This window comes from Amphiura filiformis, chromosome 7 (genome assembly GCF_039555335.1).
Source record: "Amphiura filiformis chromosome 7, Afil_fr2py, whole genome shotgun sequence".
Classification (NCBI taxonomy): domain Eukaryota; kingdom Metazoa; phylum Echinodermata; class Ophiuroidea; order Amphilepidida; family Amphiuridae; genus Amphiura; species Amphiura filiformis.
In genome coordinates, this window is record NC_092634.1 from 30,983,719 (window position 1) to 31,002,357 (window position 18,639).

The 18,639-nt window shown below is 37.9% G+C and overlaps 2 protein-coding genes across 2 annotated transcripts; one reads left to right on the forward strand and one right to left on the reverse strand.

The window, feature by feature from the left end:
• Nucleotides 1-2,935: 2,935 nt before the first annotated feature.
• On the reverse strand, nt 2,936-3,526 carry LOC140157788 (uncharacterized). The gene has a single exon (XM_072181036.1). It carries the CDS (start codon nt 3,524-3,526, stop codon nt 2,936-2,938), a length of 591 nt encoding a protein of 196 aa, XP_072037137.1.
• A 1,174-nt stretch (nt 3,527-4,700) lies between these two features.
• LOC140157016 (uncharacterized) lies at nt 4,701-15,046 on the forward strand. The gene is made up of 3 exons (XM_072180072.1): nt 4,701-10,991; nt 12,274-12,406; nt 13,024-15,046. Exons 1-3 carry the CDS (start codon nt 10,850-10,852, stop codon nt 14,324-14,326), a joined length of 1,578 nt encoding a protein of 525 aa, XP_072036173.1. The 5' UTR covers nt 4,701-10,849; the 3' UTR covers nt 14,327-15,046.
• Nucleotides 15,047-18,639: the final 3,593 nt, after the last annotated feature.

Sequence of the window (18,639 nt, forward strand, 5' to 3'; positions counted from 1 at the left end):
CCTACCCACGTCGGTCAAGCAGGTATTCTGCTAAGATGCTGAATGACCTGGATTTTGCTGATGATATTGCCCTGTTGGAATCTTCTATAGCCCGGGCCCAGTCACAGCTTACTAGGACTGCAACAGCAGCAGCAGATCTAGGCCTTGTCATCAGCGCACCTAAGACAGAATATATGACTGCAAACTGTAACGCCCAGCCAGCACTTGAAGTCTATGGTAGTACCATCAACCATGTCACAGACTTCAAGTACTTGGGTTCCAAGATGGGCTCTAGTGTTGGAGACCTAAAACGAAGAAAAGCACTAGCCTGGGCAGCTTTCATGAAACTGGAACGCCTTTGGAGAAGCCCGTCCCTGCAAATCGAAACAAAAATCAAGCTGTTTCAGACAACGTGTGTTACTGTCTTTCTGTACGGGTGCGAGTCATGGGTAATTACCAAGGACATGGAAAACAAGATCAATGCATTTGCAACATCTTGCTACAGAGTCATGTTAAACATCAAGCGTGTGGATCGGATTCCAAATGAAACCATCTACAACCTGACCAACACCACTCCACTGGTTGCCAGAGTCAAGATTCATCAACTCAAATTTCTCGGCCATATACTGCGTCTTGAAGATGGCGAGCCTGTGAGACCATTTTGCTAACAAGGATAAGAGGGAGCAAGACAACTTAATAAGGATAAGAAATTGTATTCTAAAAAAAAATTGTATTCTACACTATTTTCGCCCATTATCCGGCTAAAAGGGGCTTTATTGTTACAATGTGCGCGCGTAGCGCGAAAGTTTTTGTATTTTACACTATTTTGGCCCTGAATTTTCATTTTTTCTCAGGGGGGCACTATGCCCCTTGCCCCCCCTGACTACGCTACTGAGCACAATCTGCTGGATCTACAGACAGGAAGTTAGTCATAAAATGGCAAAAAGCTCAGCATGTGACAGTTTTAAATTCTTTTCCAATCTTTTCCAAGAAATATCAAGGATTTTTGCACATTTGGAGAATGCTGAAGCAGATCTATCATGTCCACTGTGTTTGGAGTTGTTTGTTGACCCAAATACACCTAAACAGTTAGACTGCCCACATGTATATTGTCAAAAATGTCTCAGAGAAATGGTGAAAGGAGGTGTACTGGAAATTACATGTCCAGAATGTCATGTGTTAACACGAGTTCCTCACAAAACACCGGTAAGCAAAGGTGGTGTCTCAGGTTTGAGGACTAGTATGCAATTGCGAAGTTTGGCAGAAAATCATCTCAAACATACTTAACAGCAAGTTAGGATAAGTAACTCATCATCGAAAGACATAGCACAAACAAAAAGCAGTGTACCAAATTGTCCAATTCATGAGGCTGACAAACTGTATTTCTACTGTGTCACATGCAAGGTACTTGTGTGTCAGGCATGTGGGTTATTGGATCATGACAGAACTACGCATGAAATTAAAGATGTGAAAGCCTTCTACACTGAATAATGTCAGTATATCAAAGACAAAATTCAAAGTGCAAAATATGAAGCAAAGAAAAATGAAAATTCAGTTCAACAAGTTCTACCACTCCAGAAGCAAGTTAAAGAATCCACTGCTTTAATTGAGCAAGACATTGATTCTACCACAGAAGATGCTGTTGTCAAAGCAATTGAGAGTGGGAAGGGCCTTAAAATTCAATTAAGAGAAATGAGTCAAAAGCATCTACTCGGATACCAAAAGCAGAAGGAGGATCTGGACAGGGAGAATCAAGCTTTGGGAAATGTGATAGATGAAACAAGCGAAGTTATGGAAATGCAACACCATATGAGTATGTGACTAAACATGATCAACTTGAAGAAAAGTTAAAGAAGATACAATTGAGTGGAAAAAAGGACCAAAAGTTAGACACTGTGATTACATGTAGGTTAATTTTAGAGCAAGTGGGTGGGTTGGGAAAAGTTATGCCTGCAAGGAGAATGAATCAGACTCAAGCCATAGATATACATTTACGTGACAGCTATGCTAGTGGTATCTGTGGGGGAAATGGTGTTTTAGCTGTTTGTCAAAAGGACGGAGTGCATATTTACCATACACAAACATTAGGTGAATATAAGCATGATTTGAACCTGAATGTGGAAGATACACCTGATGTAGCGATGACTGGTAATGGAAAGTACAAGATTGTCACATCCACATCTGTTGAAAGGTTTAGTCCCAGTGGGCAGCATGAGGGCAACTTCTTTGAAATAACATGCAAAAGGGGTATGATTCTGGTAGGCATTATCATGATTATGTTTCATATGTTATTGAAAACTCTCTATCATCAATAATTGCTGTACTATCTGATGGTAGAGTAATGGAAATGGTAGGTGTAAAGACCATTGACGTATTTAGGCATGATGGAAGAAAACTTAAAACAATTAACCTAGGTTATGTACCATATAGCCTTACTGCTATGAAAGGCTCACAGGTTGCATTATGTGATCTGTTGAATTGTGTGTGTTGGATGTGGATTCAGGAAGAGAGGTCATAAGTGTTGATATTCCAGGAGCAACATGTGTGTGTTATCATGGTTATGATGAGATGTCTGATTGCTTGATGATTGGGAGTAGAAGGGATTGGGAAAAGATTGGGAAGATACATCAATACTGTATGAGTCCTTTGAAATTGATCACAACATTTTACACTGGTAAAGATATTCCAGTAGCTACGACCTTTGTAGATACAAATGAGCTGGTAGTTGTTTTTGGAAATTGAAAAATGCCCATAATAGGGTAAATTAAAGTGTATATTGCATTGGGAAAACAGGAAAGAGATAATTAATGACTGGATGAATTAATATGCTAACATTTCAAATTATTCTTTAAACAGTGGCGGATGCTTAGGCTGCACCAGGAATTTCCAGAGTTTCTTGTGGAAATGTTACTCACTCTCACTCCGTCGACTTCTGTCGGACTCCTACAATGGCTCTCTAGATGTGTCTGTCCTGCATGCAGCTCCGGATTTCGTTTGGTTCCTGTCCAGTGTCCTCACACAGAAGATCTACATAGGTCTTGCTCGGCTGCCCCACACTTCTTTTGCCGTGACTGGGTCTCCACAACACTAGGTCTGACCCCACCTGCCCTGTACTTCTTAAACAGTGACCAGCAAATTGTAGTCTCCTTTTCCTGATTTTATCAGTTACCTTTGGGAGTTCTCCATACAGTTTTTTATTTGTGGTATGTGTCCTCCAGCTTATATCAAGAGCTGATCTAAGTAGCCTGGTGTAACAGCCATCCAACAACTTGCGGATCTTTGTTGTCACTGTCCATGTTTCTGAACCATAGAGCAGGATGCTTTCTACTGTTGCGTGGAATAGCTTGACTTTAATCTGCCTTGGAAGATGGGATTTCCAGATTTTAGTGAGCTTATTACATGCCATCCATGCCAGTGCTTTCCTTGTTTTGATGTCCTGCTCGCTGCTTTTGATCCAAGCTCCAAGATATTTGAAGTCTTTTACAACTTCCAAACTGGTTCCATCTGCAGTTCTTACATCCACTTCAGTCTGTTGATTGAATACCATGCATTTAGTCATTTTTGGTATTCATGTGCAGACCTACTCGTAAAGCAGCTTTCTCTATCCTTTCCAATAGCTCCTGAGCTTGACTGGCAGTATCAGATATTAATGCTATATCGTCAGCAAAGTCCAAGTCGGTAACACATAGCGGTCCAACCCTTCTACTGCGTCTGGGATTTGCTGTAAAGCCTAGATTCTCTTCTCTACCATCTATAGCAGATCTCATGTCCCCTTGAAGTACTCCTGCAAGGATGTTGAATTCTTTTGTTTCTCCATCAGGAGTCACAACTTTTGCTCTTGTGTTCTGGTAGGTGTTTTCTATGGCTTTCACAATTATGGTGGGTAGTCCATATGCCTTGAGTATTTTGACTATTTTCCCTCTATGTATTGTATCGAATGCTTTCTTAAAATCTGTAAATGTCATTACTGCAGTGAGATTTTTGTCCTGAATTCCTTCTATTATTCTTCTAAGTGCAAGAATCTGGTATACAGTAGATCTGTTTTCTCTAAATCCGCATTGGTTTGGTCTGAGTTTGCTGTCCATATGTGGTCTTATCCTTTCAAGCAGCATGCGATTGTATGTTTTTGCTACAATAGAGCTTAGGCTTGTACCTCTGTAGTTTGCAGTGTTGCTGAGATCCCCACTTTTTGGTACAGGGATAAGGTTCATTATATACCACTGATCAGGTTTTTCGTTGCTAACAAATGCTTTGTTGCAGAAGTCAAGGATAATTTCATCCAGGTTGCATCTTTTTATGACTTCTGGAGGAATTCCATCTTCACCAAAACTTTTCCCTTCCTTAATGGCCTCCTTTGCCTTTGGAAATGTTATATGGCTTTTATATTGTAATGATAGACTTGAACAAATAATAGGTATAACAATGATTCTACAAGTGGAGGATATGTTTTTCCTAGTGTATAAAACAAGTCATAAAACATGCAGGGTCAACATGGTCAATGTTACGGATATGACTTATTGTATGTGGCTCATGATCATGTAATATATCTTGCAACATTTAGTGAGTATGTCCACTTAAGAACAACTTGCATGATTCTATGTTGGTGAATATACTATTGAGGAAATGTTAGCGCAATCTGCTGGATCTACAGACAGGAAGTTAGTCATAGCGTGGCAAAAAGCTTAGCATGTGATAGCATTAAATTCTGGAGTATTTAAGCAAACTTTTAATCATACCATCCAACTATTCCAGGATATACTGAAGGATTTGTGAAGATTATACTCAATAGTGTTTTGACATGGCGGCATATTTGGAGAATGCTGAAGCAGATCTATCATGTCCACTGTGCTTGGAGTTGTTTGTGGATCCACATACACCCAAACAGTTGGGCTGTCCTCATGTGTATTGTCAAAAATGTCTTACAGAAATGGTGAAAGGAGGTATACATGTCATAACATGTCCGGAATGTCGTATGCAAACTAGAGTTCCTTGTAAAACATCAGCAAGCGAAGGTGGTGTGTCAGCTTTGAGGACTATTATTCGGTTGCGCAGCTTGGCAGAAAATCATCTCAAACATACTGAACAGCTTGGGGTAAAAAAAACAGCACCAACAAAAAGCAGTGTACCATATTGTCCAATTCATGAGGATGACAAACTGTATTTCTACTGTGTCACATGCAAGGTACTGGTGTGCCAGGCGTGTGGGTTACTGGATCACAATAGAACTACACATGAAATTAAAGATGTGAAAGCCTGCTACACTGAAAAACTTCAGTGTATGAAAGACAAAATTCAAAGTGCAAACAAAAAAGTAGACAAAATTGAGCGTTCAGTACAGCATGTGTTGCAACTTGGGAGGCAAGTTGAAGAATCTGCAGCGATAAGTGAACAAGAAATTAATCAAGCTATCATGGCTATTTATTCCAAAGTGAATGAGAATGGGGAGGCCCTGAAAGCACAATTAAGAGAAGTGACTCGAGTTCAGTTACTGAGGTACCGAAATCAAAAAGAAGAACTGAAGAGAGGGAAGCAAGCATTGAGGAATAAAATAGCTGAAGTTGACAGAGCTATGGACAGTGCAACATCATACGAGTATGTGACGAAGCATGATCAACTTGAAGAAATGTTCAAAAAGTTACAGTTGAGTGGAAATAGGAACCAAGAAATAAAACCTGTGCCCACGTGTGAGCTGGTTTTACCGCAAGTGGATGTGTTGGGAAAACTTGTTCCTGTAAGGAGAATGAAACAAACTGAAGTCATAGATCTAGACAGCCATGCTAGGGGCATCTGTCGTGAGGGGGTTTTAGCTGTTTGTCAGAAATACCAGGAGCACAGATCGGTGCCCAGATCGGGGTACAGTTTCAAGGACAGGATACATATTTACCAGAAAAATACATTAGGTGGATATACGCATGAATTGAACTTACATGTGCAAAATGCATGTGATGTAGTAGTACCTGCTAATGGAAAATATATGGTTGTCACACCTACATCTGTTGAAGTGTTTAGTCCCATGGGGCAGCATGAGGGCACCTTCTATGAAATAGTGGGCAAAGGTGGAGATAGGCCCAGAACGTCAATGTCATCTATTGCTGTGCTATCTGATGGCAGAATAATAGTAAATATAGGTACAAACCCGATTTCTAAATTTTTTGGAAATATGTCACCTACAATTAACACTCTTGATGTACTTAAAGAAGATGGAACAAAAAAAAAAAAAAAATTAACCTAGGTTTTGAATCTAGTAGTCTTGCTGCCATGAAAGGCTCACAGGTTGCATTGTGTGATCAGAAGAGGAGTAAAGTGTGTGTGTTGGATGTGGATTCAGAAAGAGAAGTTCATCACAGTGTTGATTTTGTAACATGTGTGTGTTATGATGAGGTATCTGACTGCTTGATGATTGGGAGTGGAATGGCAAGGGAAAGAAATGGCAGGATAGAGCAATACTGTGTGAATCCTTGGAAATTTATAACAGGACTTGACACTGGAAATGACATTCCAGTAGACATGACTTTTACAGATGCAAATGACCTGGCGGTAGTCAATACACATGCAATTAAAATCTTTAATTGCATTGGTTAAACAGGGAAGATACAATTTTAATAATGACTGGTGTATCCAGTGATAAACTAAGACAGGGATTCTTAACTGGCGACGCATGCGCCACATTCCAAACACGGTGGCTAGTATGGTATAAGGGGGGAAAAGAAGTGTTTGTACCTTGATTAATCAAGAAATAACAGGAATTCTAATCTGGCGACGCATGCGCCACATTCCAAACACGGTGCACACCGTCATCGTCCCTATATCTTCGTGTCAAAAATTGCCGTGATAGTACGATGAATCCTCACGTTTTTCAACAGCTACGCATGGTGATTTTGTTCGAGATAGGCCGAGCGACTCAGGCTAGCATACAATTTGAGATTTTGAGAGCCTGCCTTACTGTTTCTATTCTATGTTTTACGATTTTCGCATGATCAATATATGGCTGGCCGTAACCGCCACAACGTGGAGCTGCTACGCGTAGCTTACTTTTTGCTTCGCGGAGCTAAATTGACCAATCATGTTAGATCTTTTCATTACGCGGAGCCAGTGGATGCATCCTCGTTCCAGAGAGAGAAAACTCTTGCCAAAATTAATGTTTACTATGGGGATTTTAAATGAATCGATTGTAAATAAACCACGACCAGTTGTACAGGATCAATACCATTGTTTGATTAGTGTATAGTCAATGTTACCTTGCATGCATGTGTCATGTGTGTGGCGTGTTTGTTTGTTTGTTTGTCTACTGTGTCAGGCCAGGATCACTGACACCCACGGTACTGATACTGTCATACTATCACGGTGATCATATTGTTGAATGTTGTTGACTTTAAAATAATCATGATGCAGTCATGTCTACAGTAGAATTCACCACGACCTTTGAAGGACTTAAACCCCATTAAAAGCTATTAAATATTGGCCGGTTATTTTTTACACAGTGACGTCAACTAGGCAATGGCCTATACTTCTAACATACACTATTTGTAGAGGTCACGCGTCAATGCTGAGCGCACTGAGTATTGTGTATAGGAAAACGGACAGTAACTACAGTATGTATGGCCTACTACTAGTATATAAAGTAAATCCGAACTGGTTTGCAGTTTGCTGAAGGTCGAATTCCGCAGGCCACACCGCGCAAGTTATACAAATTAGCTCCCGGCGATACACTGCAGATCGCAGAACTGTGTGCATGGTTTACCACCACTCTGCCTAGCTATATAGTTATGTACAATACTGTATGAGTTTCTTATGAGTGCATGTCCATCTTAATAATAAGTCGGTTCGTACTTTTCAAACTACTTTTTGAATCATAACTTTCGTGACCGAGGATATCTTGCAACTACGTGACGCTCGTCTGGCAAATTCTTAATGAATAAATTCGCTTCACGTAATGAGTAAGTCGTACTTGATTGGTCAGTTTTACCTCCGAGTAATGAAAAACTCTAACATGATCATGATTGGTCAATATGGCTCCACGGAGCAAAAAGTCAGCTACGCGTAGCAGCTCCACGTTGTGGCGGTTGCGGCCTACCATATCAGTATCCCATATGATATTTCTATTGCAAGAAAATTTTATTTGTTGTCAGGTATCACAGGTTTTATCTTAAATACACTAACTGGAAATTAAATACACTAATTAGTGAGGACCGGTATTTTGCTGTGGATATGTTTAACTGCAATTTTGCGGTAAAAAATTTGAAATCCTGGGTAAAAATTGTGATCATATTCAACTCTTTGAGAAATAATTATATAAAGGAATGCATGTAAAATCAAGATGCAATACAATGTACATTATTGACACACTATCACTCTCTTTATCTACGTCAATAATAGAATATCGATTTCAATCGAATTGAATACATTGCTCAGTTTTGAGTTTGTAGTTGACTACTAAGCGACCTAAGCGATCGATTGCTAGCCAATCAGATAGAACTCCTTTTCTTGCGTTCGGTGAAATACCACTCGCCCGTCGCTCACCAACGGAGTATTAAATTTATATTTATCGTATAGGACGTCGACACTGTGCGGTGGCTAGTATGGTATAAGGGGGAAAAGAAGTGTTTGTACCCTTATACCATACTAGCCACCGTGTTTGGAATGTGGCGCATGCGTCGCCAGATGAGAATCCCTGTCCTAGTTTATATTATAATGTGTTTTATGTCTCATAGGCTTTTAAATTGCTTTTAAATTTTGTTTTATATGGCTTTGTTTTTACTTATGTTGGACATATTTTGTGTTTTAATGTTTTAATCATGTATATGCGATGTGATCGCTTTAAAATGGCGCGTAATAAATGCCTATGTATATGTAAGACATAGTGCAGTTATGCTGCACAGCAAACATGATTCGACCTTAACAGGAAATTACTCCAGCAAAATCAATCGATAAAGTCTAATCCATCCTCTACATTGAATGGTGGACTGCACTTATGCCCAAATATGGCACTTGCCAATCAATAATCACCCACTCGAAATCCCCTGACTCGCTCCACTGACAAAGTTATGGACAGATATGGGAGTTGTTTTTGCTGTTATCTATCATTTACATATCAGGGAGGTACGAACATTTGCAGATGCCCCACCTACTCAGTTTTTAGCCTACTTGTAATGTATACATTATTAATGATTGACAGCAAGTACAAAAAATATCCGTCAAGTGGTTTAGCTTTAATGCTCTTCGGAAGAGAGCGGTCCACAAGTGAGTGATAGTCACTAAAAGTTGCATTCGATTTACACAGGGAAGTTTGCAGGCCATGCCGTGCCCTTCCTTACTAAAACACAAAAGTGCGAATATTTCCAAACATGTAAATGTTATTTTTCACACAGTGACGTTAACTAGGCAATGCCCTATACCTCTAACATACACTGTTTGTAGAGATCACACGTCAATGGCGAGACAACTGTGTATTGTGTATAGGAAACTGCAGTATGAATAATAATATTGACTTTAATAGATTCTATTGTGCTTAGATTCCACCTAACTGTCAAGAACATTACGTGGACAGTGCCATGTAACATTGAACCAGAAAGACCTGCGAAAAACCAAAATCACTGGTTATATATATACGTAAAATGTTACAGCAGCTTTAACCAGTCAATATAACACAATATGGCTTGGTGCTATGTGCTATTGACTGGTTAAAACAGGTGAAACATTAGGATGAAAAATATTATAATTATGACCAGTGATTTGTGTTTTATAAAAAAAAAACTAAGGTCTGACGCAGAGTCTGATGGGGATTGGAATGCCTGCTCAACATCAGAGCTATCAACATGGGCTGGCGACGAAGAAGTTCCTCGAAAGCGTTTTTGTGATAATTATTAAATAATTAAAAAATTATTCGCATTTTATTACCACTACGTAGGAATCTGGAATTCTAAAGAATGAATGATTTTAAAAGGGCAATTCGTGATCCACAGCCTCATTCCCCCTACATAATGTTTATGTACAAAATTTCTTGCAGATTAATTCATTTAGCAAAGATATTGTGAAATTTGAATTTACAACATTTATTGTGAAATTACAACACATTTTCTATGGAGCAGTGTATTACACATAATCATGTATAACTCTCAAATGCAAAATCGGAATCAAGTTTTTGTCGTGGATATCTACTGAAAAATATCATAAAAAGTGGATGCCAGGATACGAAATACTCCTTTAAATCGTGAAATGGAAGAAAAATTCGGTGAAAAATTAAAAGTCCCATTCAACTCTTTAAATGGAACATTCCTTCTTTCGTCTCATAAAAATATTACTAACATTACACTCATAAACAAACATTTGTTATTATATTCCAATGAGTCAAGTTATGCATTGGGCTATTCCAGTTAAAATCCATACACCTCCTATGGAAGACATGACCTTAATCTTCCACACAGGGGGTGTAGATTTCATATGGAGTAACCCATTCAGATAATCCCAGTTGAAATTCACACTCTCTGGTGTGCTCTCTGGGTGGAAGATTAAGGTCATGTCTTCATAGCAGGGGGTGTATGGATTTCAACTGGAATAGCCCATTGTTGGTAATTTGAATGCGTAGCTGCCTGTATCACTAGGATCCACAACATGTTCATCTATCAGGGCACAGTTCTTTAACCCCAATACATTTGTACATTCATTGAATGACCTTGGAAAATTTGGGTACAAAAACTCATACTCTGTAACTTGAGGTCAATTTTTGCACTATGATTGTTTAATTGAGGTTATTGAACTATGTCATTGGGATGAGGCTATTGTGGTCCATAGTGTGTTATGCCTAAACTTGTTGGTTAAATTATTGCCTTGAACTTCAACCCAAATCGATATTATTATTACTCAGTCAAGTATGTCTCTTAAGTCAAGCAATACACTTCACCTGATACTGAATAAACCAATGCCACAAGTACATGTAACTATTTGTATATTATGCCGCCATTTTCTTAAGGAAATAGTTTATATTTTAGGTATACTTCAGCCTGGTCTGTTAAGTAAGTATTGTAATGTGATTTGCATAATCTCCTCTTGATAATCTGAACATTAATGATAAATACAGTATAAAACTTCACTTAATCTAATTATTTGCGCGTACCTCTTTTAAATGTATTAAGGGGGTACTACACCCCTGGCCAATTTTGTGCCTATTTTTGCATTTTTCTCAAAAATTATAGCGCATTGGTGACAAGTAAGATATGTATATTATAGGAGCAATGACTACAACTACTGTACTGAAAATTCAGCAACTCAAAGCAAGTAGTTATTGATTTATTGATCAAATATTGGTTTTCCCTCATTTTTGACTGTAACTCCACAACTGTTGTCTGTGCTGAAATAAAATTTCCAGTGCAGTAGTTGTAGTCCTTGCTCCTAAAATATACATATCTTACTTGTCACCAATGCGCTATAATTTTTGAGAAAAATCCAAAAATAGCCACAAAATAGACCAGGGGTGTAGTACCCCCTTAATGTATTAATGTATTTATAGATATAGAGTATATCTCTTGTCCACGATATTCCCAAACTGTCAGTGAGTGCGTATTTACGTTTTATATCTTGTCGGTGAGAGCATAATGCGCGTAAACCGGGCGAGTAAAATGCACGCGATACGTAATATGCGGAACAGTCATCTAATTTGTGTAATGTTTATCCTATTTTGCATCAATTAAAATGTTTAAAAACGTAATTATTTCATATATATATAGACTTTAGTGGTATGATAAATTCGTTATTAGGTTCAGCGTCGGTATGGTACGGGAAATTATCGTGCGCTGGCTTCACCCGGTATGACACTTCGCGCACGATAATTTCCCGTACCATACCGACGCTGAACCTAATAACTGATATTGTTGGTACACGGAAGAAGCACTTTCGGACACGACTTTCGGAGATTTTTAAAACACTACCCGCGTTTATGATTAGGGTCTATCTCACAACCACTAGTATGAAGAAATTATTAAAAATTATCAGTGCCGTTTTAATCCAGGTTAACATGGGTTACTTTGCTCCACGTCCCGAGTTCAGATCGGTCCTGGCTGTTCTCGTCAAATCTTTCCTTTTGTGCCCCTGTTTCCCGTCCAACCGGGACAGGTTTCGTCTCAATCACACTGGGCTTTAATTAGCTTTAATTGTTGCACCCCTCGGAATGACCTATAGCATGCATAGGCTAATTCCTAGTACTCCTGCATCATTGAAAAATGGCGCAAATATGCATTCCCATTGTTAAGATGCTATGGCAGTTCGTTGTCGTTATCATATGACATCTCTCTTTTTCAGAAATGGGCAGTGCCTTATTGAAAAACATAGCGCAAGTGAAGGAGGATGGGGGACCTATTAATATGCTTAATATTGACACACTGTTGGTTGTATTCAACTACTTGTCTCTATACGACAAATTAGTGGCAATGAGGTAAGAATGAATCATTAAAATTAATAAATTTATTTCAAATGACAATAAGAAACAATGTTAATTTGTAAAATAAATTTTCAGTATTGTCATTGGTAGAAAACACCATTCGTGTGATTATAATGAAATATGTCAATGTCCTTAATGACATCGCAAATCCCAGTTCCAGCAGTACAAGCTCTGCTCAGCTGACTCTAGCTCAAGGGTCTGCTGGATAGCTCTAGGTAATATAGGGGCATTGACATGGCACGCTGGTTTACGCTTCTTATACCAGCTGTTCCTAGCCTGAAAGTAGGATGGAGTGCCTAATCTCTGATGATGGTTTAATTAAATCTATCTCTGAGGGAAGCGGGACGGTTGGGATCCCTTGAAACCGGTTTAACCGACCAGAGTCTGGTCCTAAGTCCAGATACCTCAGATAATTATTTCTACCCAAGACAAGGAGATATGCAGCTCAAGAAATACTTCACCGTCGAGACACCTTCAAAGAGGAATTACAATGGAGTGCTCATTATGTAAGGCTCCGCGCAGGTGACTGCGCTGATGCTCTACCAATGAACTACTTCTCTATCCTTTCAGTAATCAGTTATTTTGATTTATTTGTGATTATGATTTTATAGGGTAAACCAGAAGTGGCACCATTTAATCCAAAACCATGGTTGGACTGTAATCGACTTCAGAGACAAAAGTCCCAACAGAAAGGTTGAAGATTCTAAAAGACGATATAGGCGGTTTGTATCGAAAAAAGGCCGAAGCATTTTTGAGTACCGAGACTGTGACCTGGACTGTGGCAATGAATGGCGATTTCCAGCGCACAAAGGGTTGGAGTTCCTGGACTTTTACGCCGGTAAAAGTTTGAAAGCGATTTATTTTACTCTAGACCTACTCAGCGATGAGATTGTGGGCTTTCTACGTGTTAACTGTCCTAATATAGAGACATTGGGAATAATACAGTCCTTTTACCGTTATCCAAAAACACTATATTTCCCACCGAAACTGCAACGATTGGACCTGACGGGTCTACGGACAGACTATATATGCAGTCATCATGGTCAGTCTGACCGAATTAGACCATGGTTAGAAAATTGCCCTCATTTGGAAAAAATAACCCTTCGTTGTTTGAGACAAATATCTTTCGCAGATATGAAGAAATTGTCAGAAATGACCAGTTTGCGTCAGATAGAATTAATATCATGTACTTTCACAGATGATATTGATACCCTTTTACGATCCATGGCTCATTGGACACATTTAAAAGTATTGACATTGCGAGGCGTGACTATAGATTATAGAAGGAATGACATTAATTCCCTTTTACGATCCATGGCTAACTGGACAAATCTAAAAGTATTGAAATTGCGAGGCGTGATATTCACCGACGAAGCATTCGAAATGGCGATACCAGGAATTCTGAATCTAGAAATACTTGAATTAGGAGGAACACCGGTGACGTCATTAGTGGTTATTCTTATTGGAATTCATCTTAAGAAACTAAAATCATTGACATTGGCATCACCCAGATCGGTCGACTCACGGCCACGGCCACGGTATTCATGTGATAGTTTACAAGCATTATCATACCATCACGAGCTTGAATACTTGGAGATACATCAACCAAACAATAGAGAAGAGAAAGATGAAAGAGAACGTTGGGTTAGGCAAATATATGACGTTTTAGTCACACTTCCTAAGATAACTAACGTAAAAATGCTTGGAGTCGAGATCCTTTTTTGTTTTAGGAAAGAAACATATCCAGTCTTTAAATATGCGGACATTGAAGTGGTCGATCAGAAGAAATACTACACAGATCTTGACGACATCGACATTGAATCAGAATGGAGAATAGGACAAGAGGAAAAAAGAAATAAATCTTCCAAGATTTTAACAGATTCTTCAAAACGATATAACAAAACGTTTAAATAACTTTAGATATCCGGTTATTAAAAGATTTTAGTCAACAAAATACAAAACGTCAACTATTAGACACCTGTTGATGAACTAAACTATCAATAGTGTTTAAAGTTAGAGATATTTCATAAACAATGTGTTTCATATGAAAAGCAAACATGTCTAACACTTGGATGTGTTTATCATTTAGCATTTAGGCGCGTAAAAGTGTTTCATTTAATGTTAAAAGTGTTTCATTTTGTGTTTTAACTAGATACCGTAACTGTGTTAACACTGCACTCTGATGTCTAAAAGTTTGACATTGCGAGGCGTAATATTCACCGACGAAGCATTCGAAATGGCGATACCAGGAATTATGAATCTAGAAATACTTGAATTAGGAGGAATATCCGTGACGTCATTAGTAGTTATTCTTATTGGAATTCATCTTAGGAAACTAAAATCATTAACATTGACATCACCCCGACATCACCCAGATATAGATCAGTCGACTCACGGCCACGGTATTCATGGGTATTTCTCTGAAAAGGTGTACTATTGGAAGATAGGCAAATATGAATTTGAAAATGATTATAAAAATGTTTCCTTTACATATCTGTAAGGATGTAAATCTCTAGTGCATGAAAACAATATTTGGCGCAATCTTTACGGGCGCCCTCTATATTATAGAGGGCGTAATCTGCAGGTTGTGCAAGGTGAGCATCATCTCCGTCACATTTAGGCCAAAAAGGAAAAAAGGACAAAAATTGTTAAAACTCTTAATTATGAGTTTTATGGATAACTTGTATAAGTTGCTTGATTCATGTTTGCTTTTTTCATTTAAAAAAATATGATTTTGTACTTTCGTCATTTAGTTGGGACAATGAGAGGCAGGCTGTACGGAAAAAAGTCATGTCTGTTGGTATTTTTTTTATACAAACTTAAGTATATTCATAATTTTGCTTGAAATAACTAAATAAATTTCTATTGACATAGTAAACACATACAATATCAATTACATTTCCAAATAGTAAATTCCATGTTGTCTGGGTCAAAGGTCAAATGAAGGTCAACAACAATTGTGATGGAGATGACATTGCTGTGATGGAGATGATGGTGATGTGACGGAGATGATATTTCTACACAAATTCCTGTAAAGAATCATCTCCGTCATAATTGCACCGATAAATTTGATTTCAGTAATGTTTTCACACTACTTGAAAATGAAATTCATACAGATGAGAAGGTTTAGAATTGGTAAGCATTTTCTGATAAACTAAACTGGACTTCGCTGTATCTCAAGATCCGGTGCTGTGATGGAGATGATGGTGATGTGACGGAGATGATATTTCTACACGAATTCATATAGAGAATCATCTCCGCCACGGCAAATTGTGACGCCAACTGATGTAGCGGAGATGATGGTTCAGACATTGCTTACGGTTAATAGCAGGGTAAAGATTACCCACGTGTTACATATCACCACAACAGCTTGTGGGACATATTCAACCATCATTATTTTCCGGAAAAATTCAACAATAACACTTATATCAAATTGATCAGAAACGTTTGGAGATGATGTTGAATAAAGGTACGCGCCTGTATACTTGAAGATACCCTCAAAATTGGCAGGAAAAAAAGTGCCAATGTGCAGCTATTTCGGGTTGATGTTTTTCGTCGTCTGTAAACTGCAGCGTACGTGGTCAAATTATTGACCTCTGATATTTGGTCTTCACCTCCAGCCGTTTTGATGCCAATGTGACGGCAATGATGCAAAACTAAGGGACAGCAATTTTTGACACAAATTTTGAATTATTCCATAAAATTGACTTTAGAAGTGGTTTTAAGCATTTAAACCTTCTTAGACATAATATTTACCCCAGTCAGTGGTAATTTTCACTTCCCACACTTGCTAACAAAAATACTACAAAATCACTAAAATTCGGTGCGTGACATCGGGACATGGGGTTTTCAGGGGGGTCGTCAGATATTGAAGAATTTTTTGACTCCAAGAAATGTATTTTTCCCCACTTGGATGTTCTTAACTATTTTTATACATACAAAAGTCCATGACTAAGCCAAAAAAGAAAAAAAACGAGCTTGAATACTTGGAGATACATCAACCAAACAATACTAGAGGCGAGAAAGATGAGAGAGAACGTTGGGTTAGGCAAATATATGACGTTTTAGTCACACTTCCTAAGATAACTAACGTAAAAATGCTTGGAGTCGAGATCCTTTTTTGTTTTAGGAAAGAAACATATCCAGTCTTTAAATATGCGGACATTGAAGTGGTCGATCAGAAGAAATACTACACAGATCTTGTCGACATCGACATTGAATCACAATGGAGAATAGGACAAGAGGAAAAAACTAGAAATAAACCTTGGACGATTTTTAACAGATTCTTCAAAACGACATAACAAAACGTTTAAGGGAACACGAGGTATTGTTGGTCGAAGCAGCCAAAAAAATAAATCGATTTTCATTATCTGAATCCATATATTATTGAAAAATAACACTTTGGTGTTTTGCAAAAGTTCATTCTACAAATCACATACCTTGAAAACTTGCTTAATTTATTGTTGTTAATGAGTTATGTACGTTTTACAAAAGTGTTATTGTTTCAGCCCTCTTTACAACATAACTCAAGAACCACAGGACCTACAAAAGTATATCTGTGATATTTGAATTCTTCTACACGCTCGCTATGAATTGAGCAATGCAATTTTTGTTAAAGCTCACTACCATTCGCAAGATGCTGTGAACTACATTTTTTTTTGCTGCTTCGACCAACAATACATCGTATACCCTTAAATAACTTATAGACATACGGTTATTAAAAGATTTGGGTCAACACAATACAAAACGTCAACTATTAGACACCTGTTGATGAACTAAACATCTATAGTGTTTAAAGTTAGGCACTATAGATATTTAGTTCATAAACAATGAATAGATCGTTTTAAGAGTGTAAACTGTGTTTAAAAGTATATCAATAAACATAATTATTAAAGTGTTTATACAAACGTTTAATACATGTACATTACATAGAAAACTGCTAAAGATACCAGATGTGAAATTTTGAAAACAATTATATAAATACAATTTGTGCAAAATCACTGATTTCGCGGCTTCATCACAAGGACCAACCAACATCAAGCGCTACATATCATTTGTGAAGGAGGGCTCTCAGTCCAGATAATACAGTTCCAGTTCAAGATCGAGCATCCTTTCTTCAGCAAACGACTGGTGCATTAGGGCTGATCTGGATGGCAAAAGAGAGAATGCAATGATAGAGGTTGGGAAGCTTCTTGCTACCCCTTCGAAAACGGTTGCCGTGGTTTGTTGCACAATCTTTCCAGAAATGGTTGCGAGATCGGCTTCATTCAACAGAAGAGACATTAAGTCAGTTAACAGGGCAGCGTCGTCATGGGTGTGGTCCAAATACATTCAGAAGAGTAGATAATCCCCAGCCAGATCACACAGGATATTATGAAGATCTCATCTCTTAATTCTGACGTCACAGTTGGCATTATCAATTTTTCAACTATTTTTAGTGAAAAATAATAAAAATAAATTTTTACATAAATCTAAGGTCACAGTTGGATTCATTTCCATTCTATTAAAATATGTATATTTTTACATACTAAATTTAGACCAATATTTAGCTGTCACAAGTTTCTGTAATTCCAGGGTTCATAATAACCTGAAGTTGAAGAGCATGAGTTTCTGTCCCCAATACAAAGGTCAATATCCCCTAATGTACATCATATTGACATTAAGGAACTGTGCCCTGACAGATGAGAATATTTGAGCTCCTTGTCAGCCTCTATCATTCCCTATTCCAGAAAAACACAGTACTAACTTTTTTGGATTTAAAACATGTTATCCTGTTTTGCCAAATGAAACATAGTTAAATTCTAGTCCTTTAGTTAGTTCTAACTGGGGAATTTGCATATCTGGTCAAATTTTGGAAATAAGTGCCAAAAACCTGCGTTTTTAGGCTGTTTTTCGTATGCTGTAACAATCAACCCCAAAGACTTGTACAAAGACTAATTTCAAGTTATGTATTCGAATTATTTGAAAAAAACTTTTTCTAATCATTTTCATAATTTCTTCTTTTTTTTTTTGCAACATACTCCACACAAAAATGTCAGATGTAAAATTAGTCGTAAATCTCAACCAACTATCAAAAATAACATAAAATATTAAAATAATGAGCTAACACTTAGCCTTGACTTATAAAATTGCATGTTTTTGGCCCATCCCCCCCCCCCCCATTTTGCAAGAATATTAAAATTTGACTTTATTGTCAGTTAGAAATATCTAAATGATTAAGATTTAGC